Source organism: Dermacentor variabilis, chromosome 5 (assembly GCF_050947875.1).
Source record: "Dermacentor variabilis isolate Ectoservices chromosome 5, ASM5094787v1, whole genome shotgun sequence".
Classification (NCBI taxonomy): domain Eukaryota; kingdom Metazoa; phylum Arthropoda; class Arachnida; order Ixodida; family Ixodidae; genus Dermacentor; species Dermacentor variabilis.
Window position 1 is genome coordinate 191,020,871 of NC_134572.1, and position 12,547 is coordinate 191,033,417.

A 12,547-nucleotide genomic window follows, 5' to 3' on the forward strand; every position below is an offset into this window, starting at 1 on the left:
TCGAGTGAGATGTGCTCATGTTTGCCCGTGCCCGCGTGACCCCATACTTGTTAAGTTAGTAAGAGAACGTTCAAACGTTTCTACAACAGAGAAATTTACTATCTTTACTTGGCGAGCTCTCTAATAGTTTGTTATCGCAGTCGACACTTCGCCTTTCAGGTGACACTAACCTTTTTTTTTCATAGCCTTCTTGCGTTTAACTGCTCGACACGCAATTAAAGTTAAATAACAAAACCTAGTGGCACCTAGAAGTACACATTCACCTCTAGATGTGTCTGCTGCGTAAACATACAATATGATGTTTCCTATATATAGTTTTTAATTCACCTCACTTTTGTTTTGTTTTTTCAGAACCCGACCATGGATCAAGAACAACTCGTCGCTAAAATACTTGATGAATTTTCTCCGGAGAACTATCCAGCCCATAGCGTGAAAATGTTACCTTTGCTGAACCCTATACTTCAGGAAATGCACTCAATTTTCACCTCAGGTAAGCGTTTTGATGTGTGAGGTTGTGCTTGCTTTCGTGACAGCACAGCTGAGGCACGCCATAGACCTTCCGTCGCAATTGATAAGTCACCTCTGGCCTTTATGTCCCAGTCCTGGAAGTTGCATCAGTTTCTACCACAAGCGAAATTATGTGCTCCAGAAATAGCATCCACCCAAGGCTTCAAAAGTTGCACGCTTACAAGCGTGGCCGTGCTCCTCGTTCTGTCTGGTTTTTCTTCTTGTGTCCTCGTTTATCGCGCTATAAGTACGATCTTTTATAAGCTCGCCCTAATTTAAGTACTTGTATGCATTTCAAGTGCTTCTGATAACCCGCAATCCTTCCGGTCCACCGAAATACCTGCCTAAATCCGCGCTCTCCTTGTGGAGAGTCTCTGAAGTGCATTAATGGATGACTGTATTAATTGATGTAAGGATGGGTATTATGAGCGTTCCTTTGAAACGTAGCGGTGGGTTGCGCCACCAAGCACTTTACGTATCTTATAGTTTTACAAACAAGAATTTCACTGCATCGAATTTTCTTAACCATTATCGGGAAAGTTCTTCTTTTATACCACTCCGTTGTTTGTGGTCACGGGGCGACTGATGATTATGATTTATTGATATCCCCTTTGAAACGGACTGTGTCACTCACCCAGCCTGCTTCATGTTTTCAGGTATGCTATATATGTTTTTATTCCAGCATTTTTGTATACATCACTTTAATATTTTTTTCTTCCTGAGTATTTCTTATGGTTTCTGCCGCTACCTATGCCTGTAACGGATCTGGTCGTATCAATCTCTTCCCTGCTTTTTTTCGACAAATGCTGAAATGTGGCTTGCTCATCTCGACTGCTGACATGTTGATGCTTCCGCCCACTTTAATTCCAAGCGCATCTAGAAGGTGTACGTTGCCTACGGGTCTCACTGGGTGAATTCCTTCGCATTCCATTAGGATGTGCTGATTGGTCTCAAGATTTTCACTGCAGCATACACATGCCGCATCTTGTCGCGAATATTTTCTCCTGTATGTTCTTGTTCTTGGGCACCCACCTCGAGCCTCAAATAACAACGCACTGCCCTTGGTGCTATCGTGTATATTTTCCTTTACAACTTCTTTCTCCCCATTCTTGTAAATCTCCACAGTATTTTTATATTCCGTTTTCTGCATCCAATTCGCTGTTTGTGCGTTGCTTTCTTTCTGATGACGCCTGGTTGTCTATTTACGCTTGCAATTACTCTGTACTTGGTTGCCAACTTTATTGACCCCTTCCTCCATTCTGTGTTCGCGCTTTTGAACTACCGATACCTGTGTGCTTCAGCCGCCCATTTATTTTAATTGTTTAATCCCACTTTATAGAGTAGTGCGCGGCCACCGGTAAGACATTACAGGAATTACGAGAGAAAGCGCACCGTCGTTTGCTTCACTTGCAGCCACTTGCCCAGAATGTCGTGTCTCGTCTGACTGGAGTCAGACCTCTCTCCTACCCAGTTACCCAATTATAGCACAACAGGTTACATAGCACAACAAATAAGTGCGACACATGTGGCCACAAAATTTCGGGCCGGTACCTACACCAAGCTGGATGCACTTAGCGCACTCGGTGCGTCCGCGTTCGGGCACCCGCTTTTTGCCTCCCTGTTATGCACAGCGTAGCCCGTGAGTCGTTACCTGCTTCTGCTAAGCGCACGAAACGCACAATCGTGACACACTGATGATTAGACAGTGGCACGCCATTAGAACATGAAGCTTTACGTACACGAATACTCTGTTGCAGTTCAGCTGTTCGTATGTGCGGAGACATTCCGACAAAAATCAGGTTTAAAGCGATTTGGCGCGTAATCAGTTTCTCGTGGGGCTCTTACCCGTGTGTTTTTTGCACTTAATGTGCTTCGTGCCAGTCAGAATACCGAAAAAGTTATTTTAAAGAGATGTCTGTGAAAGCATCTTTCAACGTCTGTTCACAAGTTGTCGGGGACCAGTGGCGGATCACCCGTAAACATTCTGTGCCGATGGCGCTTAATTCAGAATGCTGAAAAATATGCCGTGGTGTACGCTGGCAATAGCTGCGAGGTTCCTGCGAAGGCCCAAGAGTGCCGCTCTGTGGCGCCCATTCCTGCGGCAAGCGTCGGCGTTGCCCTCGTAAGCGAGCGAACGAGCGCAGCGGATTATTGCAAGATGGGTAGTGGAGGAGGAGAGTATGGCGAATGGGCGAAGGGAAAAGCGCAGGAAAAGTGCGGCGACGGCGGCTACGAGATCGCGCCAGAGTAGCGCGTGTCGTCTCATGTCTGTCGGCGGCGCCTGTAGTGAATCGCGCCCAGGCGTCATCCACGAGCTGGCTCACGTGATCCCCGCAGGGGCGTCTGCGTCAGCAGGCGTTTGGTGTGTTGCGACACCACGTACCCGAGCACACGAGGGTTGGACCCACCCGCGTGCAGCCGTGTGCGGCTTAGCCGTGTCCGGGGAAAGGAGGATCCTAGGGATTGAGCCGATGCCGGGTGTTCGGACCTTTCTGGCCCCCACACGGAGGCAACACACCTCTTTGGCCTCTGCTTCACGTAGACGGCACCCCCGGACTGACCCACCCGGGAGAAAGCGGTAGTTGTCTTTTCCTGTCTCTCTCTCCCTCCATCCTTCATCTTTCTCTCACTTTTCATCTTTCCTGTCTTCTCCTAGCTACCGCATACTTCAAATTTTTCCAGGGAGCAAGGGTTAACCTTGTGTAAATAGCCAAACTAGGTTATCTCATATTTGGTTATAGTGATAACCTACAGCCGGCGTTTGCTGGACCTGTTTTTACAGTCCCTGTAGCGTCCCCTTGTAGGACTCCACAGTGGGTGGCTGGCGATGTTGCCGACAAATAAATTTGTCTACGGCTAGTTCCTTTCCTCCCCTTCCAGATCACCCTCACAAAAAAGGGCGCACCGAAGATATTTTCCAGTTCTTTGGACGTCAAAGGCCGAGCTTCCCAGGATACCAGGTCATTCACTCAGAAAAATCAGATAAGCAAGTACAAAATATCTCCTCTTTTCTAGTTTCCAAGTCCTTAAGTGATGCCCTTGGCTACAAGGCATCAAGGATGGCAAGTGGCTTCAAGTGGCAAGTGGTGATCTCCTCTTAGAAGTGCATGATCGGAAACAGTATGAAAAATTGTCCAGTCTAGTGTCATTGGGGGTTTTTCCCGTGACAGTAATTCCACACCGTACTCTGAACACCACCCGCGGCGTTTTCTCGGATGATGAGCGTTGTCTCGGATGAGCTGACAGAGGCTGAGCTCCTGGAGGGCTTCAGTGAGCAAAATGTTGTCGATGTCTAGAGAATTAAGCTGAGGTGGGATGGTAAAGAAATTGAGACCAAACACCTAATTCGGCTCAAGTATTCTGCCCGAGTCTGTAGAGGACGGGTACATCGAGCTCTGTGTTAGACCATATGTGCCAAATCCGCTCAGATGTTTCAAATGCCAACGTTTTGGCCACAGCTCGCAGAGCTGCGGAGGCCGCCAAACATGTGCGAAATGCAGTGCCCATGAACACACGTCTGAAGCTTGCGAGAACTCTTTGCATTGTGCAAACTGTGATGGAGAGCACGCCGCGTACTCGCGGTCGTGCCCGTCTTGGAAAAAAGAAACAGAAATCGTCACGATCAAAGTGAAAGAAAATATATCGTTCAAGGAGGCACCTCGGCGGGTGTCATACCTGCCTAAGAGCAGCTTTGCCGAAGTGGCGCGTCAGGGGGCAGCGCCACAAAACGGTCTCCGGCGGCTGTCCGACCCACACCCAGTGAGGCGGCAGTGACGCCATCCGCCCCCCCCCCCGCCGGCTGCAGCTGGCGCTGCTACGCCAACCCAGGAGACGGGGCCATCTACCTCGGGGCAGGTGGCCTCAAAGGCCTCGTCCAACGTGTCAAGGCCTTCAGGCGAAACAAAGCGCTCGGAAGAGCGCTTGTCCAGCGCTTCGCAAGAGGCGATGGACACAACAACGAGCCAGACGGCGCCACCAGCGCCTAAGGAGCGGCGAGTATCTTTCGACCGCTCCAAAAAATACAAAATTCCCGTCACGGATCCTCGAAAGGGCCCGTAAGCTAATCCTTATCTCTTAAACACAAAGCGCCCAACACATTTATCATAATGCAAACACAAATACTATAGTGGAATCTACGACGAATTTTACGTAACCTCGACTACATTAAAGAACTCTTACACAAACATAATCCAAAGTTGCTGTGTGTTCAATACACATCTAAAACCTACAAACACTAATTTCCTTCGTAATTTCTCTATCTTTCGGAATGACTACGACGAGGCTAACGCCCCTGGCGATGTAGCAATAGTAGCCCTCAAATCTGTCGCTTGCCGACCTGTTGCCCTTAACACACTCCTTGAGGCAGTGTCAGTGCGGGCAATTTTTTTTTCATAAATTAGTAACTGTGTGTTCCATTTATATACCCCCAAACCAGCGTCTCGAATAAACACTTTTATAACCTTACTAATCAGCTTCCCGAACCTTATATACTCGTGGGAGATTTTAACGCCCATAACCCGATGTGGAGAGACTTACGACGCGACGCGAGAGATCGACTTATTGAAAATTTCCTTTTAAACTCTGGTGCTTGCCTCTTTAATAAGGAGGAACCGACCTACTATAATTCACAGCATAATTCATGCTCGTCAATAGACCTGTCTATCAGTTCTGGTTCTATCTTCTCTGATTTAGAGTGGTATGTAATTAAAAATCCATTTGGAAGTGATCCCTTCCCATTAACTCTAAACCTAGTAACGCAACATGGCTCCCCTCCGCCTGTTCCTCACTGGAAACGAACCGAAGCTAATTGCGAATGTTTTAAAGAACCCACCTATATATTACCGGATTTTATAAGGGATTTTAGCATAGATCATGCCGTATCATATTTTACCGCTCTTATCATTGATGCACTGGAAAAATTCATCCCACAAACAAGCGGCACTTCATTGAAAAGACGGGTCTCCTGGTGGAATGACCATTGTAGAGAGGCACGGAGGAGGCAAAATAAAGCTTGGAGCAAATTGCGTAAATGCCCTACGGCCGAAAATTTTGTAGAATCTAAAATGGCTTAAATATCAGGGAAGAACGCGACGACAGGCAAAGAGGGCAAGCTGGAAGATGTTCCTTTCAGCTATAAATTCATATACTCAAGAGGCAAAAGTGTGGGACGGCCTTAGAAGGCTAAAGGGACAAGAAATTTATCCGTTGCCCCTAGTAAACGATGACGGCAATAACTTAGAAGATCAAGCTGACGCACTCGGGGAACATTTTGAGCGGATTTCCCGCTCAAATCATTATTCCAAGGCATTCCTAAAGCACAAACAGTTAGCAGAACGCGAGGCCATCAACCGCAAATGCAGACAGAACGAATTATATAACCTGCCTTTTAACATTGCCGAGTTGACAGCTGCTTTGGCTGCATGTCAGAGCTCTGCATCTGGACCTGACAGGATCATGTACGACATGCTTAAACATCTCCACAACGATACTCAAATAACGCTACTCGCACTTCCCAATGCTATATGGGCTGCCGGGTACCTCCCATCTAAATGGAAAGAAGCTATTGTGATCCCTGTTTTGAAGCACGGTAAAGATACATCACTGCTGACTAGCTACCGTCCTATAGCGCTTACGAGCTGCCTTTGTACGCTTTTTGAAAAAATGACCAATCGCCGTCTCGTACATTTCCTAGAGTCCAGCAAAATGCTTGACCCACTTCAGTGTGGCGTCAGGGAAGGGCGATCTACAACCGACCATCTCGTGCGCATCGAATCAAACATTCGCGATGCTTTCGTACATAAACAGTCCTTCCTATCCGTATTTCTTGGCATGGGAAAGGCGTATGATACAACTTGGTGGTACGGAATATTGCGCGAGCCGTCGGAGCTGGGAATCCGCGGCAATATGTTAAACATTATCGAAAGCTACCTACAAAACCGTACATTTCGGGTGAAAATTCCCACAGGAAACTCCCCGCAGGGGCGTCTGCGCAAGCAGGCGTTCGGTGCGTTGCGACACCACGTACCCGAGCACACGAGGGTTGGACCCTCCCGCGTGTAGCCGTGCGCGGCTTAGCCGTGTCTGGGGAAAGGAGGATCCTAGGGGTTGAGCCGAAGCTGGGTGTTTGGACCTTTAAGGCCCCCCGGCGGAGGCAACAAAGCTCCTCGGCTTCACATAGACGGCACCTCCAGACTGACCCACCTGGAGGAAATCGGCAGTTGCCTTTTCCTGGCCTCCTCTCCAATCTTCGTCTTTCTCTCCCACTTTTACATCTTTCCTGTCTTCACTTCTTATTACTTCCGTATTTCCTGGCGGCAGGGGTTAACCGTGTGTAATATATCCTGCCTTGGGTATATATATATTAGGTTATAGCGGCGATGCATGGCTGGCGTCTGCAGGTAATCTTCCAATCTTGTAGCGCCCCCTTGTTGGGCTTCGTGGTGGGTGGCCACCATCGCCGCCGAATTTTCCTGGTCTATATGGAAAATAACTTTCCTCCGCTACCTGATCGCTCCCTGAAGAGGGGGCCCACCAATGAAACATTCACTTTCTTCATGCAGCCAAAACAATCTTTTCCATAGTACCACGTTGTAATAGTCAGAACGATAAGAAAACAGTCAGAATGATCTCACCATTTGTTATAGCGAAATCTCTCACTGAAGCAATTGGCCCAGGCTATAAGGTAACGAAGATGGGAAGTGGCGATCTTCTCGAAATCCGCGACAAAGTGCAGTATGACAAACTGTCGAAAGTTGTAGCATTTGGGGAAATTCTCGTCTCAGTGGGCCCACACAGATCAATGAACACAGTGCGCGCGGTCGTCTCAGAAGATGACCTCCTCGAACTGAGCGAAAGTGAACTGCTTGATGGATGGCAAGACCAGAACGTAGTCAAAGTTCAAAGAATAACATTGAGGCGAGATGACAAGCAAATACCTACCAAACACATAATCATTACTTTCGGAACCTGCAACCTACCTGAAATAATAGAAACCGGTTACTGTAAGCTTCGCGTCAGACCTTATATCCCAAATCCGCGTCGATGCTTCAAGTGTCAGCGCTTTGGGAATGGGTCGCAGAACTGCAGAGGACGTGCTACTTGTGCCAAGTGTAGTTCTTCTGAACACGCTTCTGACATCTGTACATCAACAAACCACTGTGCCAACTGTGAAGGAGACCACCCCGCCTACTCGCGATCGTGCCCTACTTGAAAAAAAGAGAAACAAATCATAGAACTGAAAGTAAAACTAAACCTATCATTTCCAGAGGCACGTAAGCGTTTCTCACTCCAAAATCAGTCCAGTCCTTCCTACACCGATGTGGCGCGCCGGGGGGCAGCGCTACATCTTCAGGCGGCCGCGCAAGTCACACGGAGTGTGACGGCGGTTACGCCATTAACCCCCCTGGCGGGAGCAGCCACGGCTCTTCCGCCCCTACCACAAAGGGCCAGCAGACCTCCGAGCCTGCCGGTCCCAGGGCCACTGCTCGTGCAGACAGGCCCGAAAAACCCCCGAGCGTGCCCGCTGAGCGGGCGTCATTCAGCGCCTCTGACGTGGCGATGGATGTAACAAAAACTTATCCGGCGTCTCAGACGCCGAAGGGACGGCGTTGCTCCCTGGAGCGCGCCAACAAAAAAGAAATACCCCGCATCAAGGGGACTGGAAAGGTCCCTTGAGCCAACCTAAGTGATATATCTCTTGACACACAGCACGTAAACACAAACAATATGGATGCACAAATATTACACTGGAACGTGAGAGGTCTGATCCACAACCTCGATGATATCAAAGAACTCTTACACAAATTCAATCCAAAGGTGCTGTGTGTTCAGGAGACACATCTTAAATCTACGCAAACCAACTTTCTTAGGCAATGCACTATTTTCCGGAAGGACCGAGATGCTGCTGTTGCATCGTCCGGCGGGGTAGCAATAATAGTAGACAGAGGCGTTGCTTGTCGGCAACTGCAACTCCGAACTCCTCTTGAGGCAGTTGCTATCCAAGCAGTACTATTCAATAAACTCGTTACTATCACGTCCGTATAAATTCCGCCAAGTTATCAACTCTCTAGCACAACATTCCAAAGCTTTATTGATGAGCTGCATCACCCTTATATAGTCGTCGGTGATCTAAACGCGCATAGCCTACTGTGGGGCGACTCTCGCTGTGATGCGAGAGCACGGCTTGTAGAAAACATCCTATTCTTTTCAAGTTCCTGCTTGCTGAAGAAAAAGCCAACGTTTGACAGCTCTACACACAAAACATTTTGTTCGATAGATCTAAGCATAGCGTCTAGTACAATTGTGCGTTATCTGGAGTGGGATGTTATTAATAACCCTTATGGAAGTGATCACTTCCCCATCGTTGTAAACCTTAAAAAACAAAGTGAGTGTCATGCACATCTCCCTCGATGGAAAGTTGACTCAGCCGACTGGAGAAAGTTTCGCGAACTAACACAGCTGCCCTGGAATGATATCTCTGAACTTAGCTTAGACGACGCAGTAACATACATAACAGCGTTCATTATTGAGGCTGCATCAGTATGCATTCCCCAAACAAATTGCTCGCCCTCAAAACGACGTATTCCATGGTGGAATGAGGATTGTAGGGGAGCCAGGAAAAAGCAAAACAAGGCTTGGAACCTCCTCCGTATTTCCCCAACCACAGAGAATCTGATTAATTTCAAGGCGATCAAGTCGCAAGGTAGAAGCACGCGCCGCCGCGCTAAACGCGAAAGTTGGAAAAACTACATAAGCAGCATCAATTCGTCTACAGACGAACGAAACGCATGGAAAAGGGTGAACAAAATAAAAGGCCACGAAACTCATCCCCTACCTTTATTAAATACAAAAGGAGACGCTCTTGAGGATCAGGCAGATCGTCTAGGGTCACATTTTGAGCACATTTCCAGTACATCTCATTACACAGATACATTTCTAAAATACCAGCGACTTGCAGAACAGATGAATTTGGGTCGGAACGGCTCATCCAATGAAGTATACAATCGTCCATTTGGATGGCTGAGTTCCAGGCCTCACTGATCTGTTGCCGCAAGTCCACCCCAGGAAGTGACAGAATAATGTATGAGATCATCAGACACCTACACCCTGAAACCAAAGAAACACTACTGTCACTCTTCAATTCTATGTTCTCCGCATGCTACATTCCGTTTGTCTGGAAAGGAGCAATCGTAATCCCCATTCTCAAAAAGGGCAAGGACTTTTCCTCACTCGACAGTTATAGGCCAATAGCTCTGACAAGTTGTCTATGCAAACTGTTGGAGAAAATGATTAACCATCGCCTCATCCATTTTCTGGAAAGCAACAAGATGCTCGATCCCTTACAGTGCGTTTTTAGGGAGGATAGATCCACAACAGATCACCTTGTTCGCATCGAGACAAATATCAGTGATGCCTTTGTCCATAAACAGTTTTTCCTGCCAGTATTTTTAGATATGGAAAAGGCATACGACACAACCTGGCGCTTTGGAATCTTCCGTGACCTGGCTGAAATGGGAGTTCGAGGCAACTTGTTGAACGTTATTCAGAGTTACCTCGCCAATCGGACGTTCCGTGTTAGAGTTGGTAATGTTCTCTCTCGTCCATTTACGCAAGAGGCTGGTGTTCCGCAAGGTTGTTTGCTGAGCTGCAATATTTTTATTGTCAAAATGAACTCGATCCAGACTGCCATACCACATACCATGTTTTATTCTGTATGTGTTGATGACATCCAGATAGGTTTAAAATCATGTAACCTAAGTATCTGTGAGCGACAAGTACAGCTTTGCATAAATAAATTATCTAAGTGGGCGGACCAAATGGTTTCAAGCTAAACCCACTAAAAAGTACATGCGTCCTGTTTTCTAACAAGAGAGGCATACTGGTGGACCCCGCAATAGATCTAAATGGAGAACGGCTATCTGTGAGCCATGAATACAAATTTCTAGGAATCTTTTTAGACAGTAAGCTGACTTTTGTACCACACCTGAAGTATCTGAAAGCAAAGTGCCTCAAGTCTATGAACCTGCTGAAGCTCTTGTCACGTACATCTTGGGGAAGCGACAGGCGATACCTTTTAAAGCTGTACAAAAGTCTATTAGCACGCCTTGACTAAGGAGCAATAATCTATAATTCTGCCGGACCTAGTGCTCCGAAAATGCTAGATCCTTTTCACCACTTAGGTATCCGCCTGGCTACAGCCGCCTTTAGGACTAGCCCTGTGCAAAGCCTCTACGCCGAATCAAACGAATGGTCATTGCACTACCAAAGGACATATTTAACTTTATCCTACGCCCTAAAAGTTAACTTAGATGCTAAACATCCTTGTCATTCTACTATATGCGACTTGTCCACTGCTAGGCTGTTTCGTAACCGCCCAGCCACTAGGCCTCCACTGTCCCTCCGGTTGGAAGCACTCTCAGAAAAAACAGGGGTCCCTCTTTTACGCAATGTCCTAATGGCTCCTACAAGGCTTCCACCGCCTTGGGAGTGGCAGACTATCCATTGTGACATCTCTTTCTTAGAAATATCGAAACGAGCCCCGGAGGCACACATATATTCGCATTTTCTGGAACTCAAGGAGAAATACTCATGTGATGAATTTTACACAGATGCTTCGAAGTCTCCAGCTGGTGTTGCTTACGCAGCTCTGGGACCCTCACTTTCACCATCTAGACCACTAAACCCACACACCAGTATCTTGACAGCGGAAGCATACGCCATTCTTAAGGCCATTCAACACATACGGCTCACAAATATCGCTAAGGCTATTGTCTTCACAGACTCATTAATTGTAGTGAGAGCCCTAATTAGCTTACGAAAGCATAAGAATTCGGTTTTTAATGAGCTATATAGCTTGTTATGCTCCGCATATATGTGCAACCAAGCGATTATACTATGCTGGGTACCTGGCCATAAAGGTATAAAAGGCAACGTAGCTGCCTACGAAAACGCTACGTCAGTGAGTTTTAGTGACATAGACGGAAATATCCCCATTCCTGCCACAGACCTAAAGCCCTTTCTGCGCCGTAAATTGAGGAATGATTGGCAAGCAGAGTAGGATACACAAACATTGACTAAGTTACATATCATAAAACCAAGATTGCGGAATCGGATAAGTGACAAAACAGCACGGTACAAGGAAGTGCTTCTTTGCCGATTAAGAATAGGACACAATTACAGTACTCACTCATACCTCTTGACTGGCGGGGATCCTCCTACTTGTAGTAGGTACGGCGATAGCCTGAGAGTCCTCCATGTTCTTATCCAGTGCCCTGCAATAGAGACGGAGAGGAAAAAGTATTTCCCTTCTGCATATCGGCAAAATATACCTCTCCATCCTGCAGTTTTTCTTAGTGACGAACCATTTTTTAAACTGCAAATAGTCTTAGATTTTTTAGCCAAAACCAACACCCTGAAAATCATTTGGCCAGGCAATTTTAGCACGTGACTAACAGCCCTGCATTCAAGGGCTCTCTAGAAACTCTGGTGTCTGTGTTTTATTGCGTAATGTTTTAACGAAAGCTCATTGCCATATAGCCCACATCCCTGCCTAGTCACCGTCATTATTTTAGCAACTATACTACGCCACTTACAGCTAGAGGTTTTAGACCCTTTTACAGCCATGTGACATCTACCATGAGGAATTCATTGTGCGCGCCATCCATAATACATCGTGAACATTGCCACTTGTCATGGCGCTCTTTGGCCAAACCTGGCCCTTGCGCCATAAAACACCACACATCATCACCATCATCACACAGGAAACTGGTGTACCCCAGGGAGGCGTACTCAGTTGCACTCTTTATCGTTAAGATGAACACATTTCGTGCTTCACTGCCGCCAGCCATTCTTTATTCCATCCACGTAGACGATATACAAATAGGCTTCAAATCCTGCAACCTCACAGTGTGCGAAAGACAGGTACAGCAGGGCCTAAACAAGGTGCCCAAGTGGGCAGACCAAAATGGATTTCAAATCAACCCCTACAAAAGTTCTTGTGTTCTCTTCACAAGAAAGAGAGGCCCGGTCCCAGATTGTTGCG

At 47.1% G+C, this 12,547-nt stretch overlaps 1 protein-coding gene across 1 annotated transcript in view; it reads left to right on the plus strand.

Moving 5' to 3' along the window:
- Positions 1-371: 371 nt before the first annotated feature.
- The window catches only part of LOC142583742 (nicotinamide N-methyltransferase-like), a 134,852-nt gene continuing 122,676 nt past the window's right edge, over positions 372-12,547 (plus strand). The window contains exon 1 of the mRNA XM_075694229.1: positions 372-490. Coding sequence (XP_075550344.1) covers positions 436-490 — 55 coding nt within the window. The 5' untranslated portion in view covers positions 372-435. The remainder of the gene's footprint in view (positions 491-12,547) is intronic.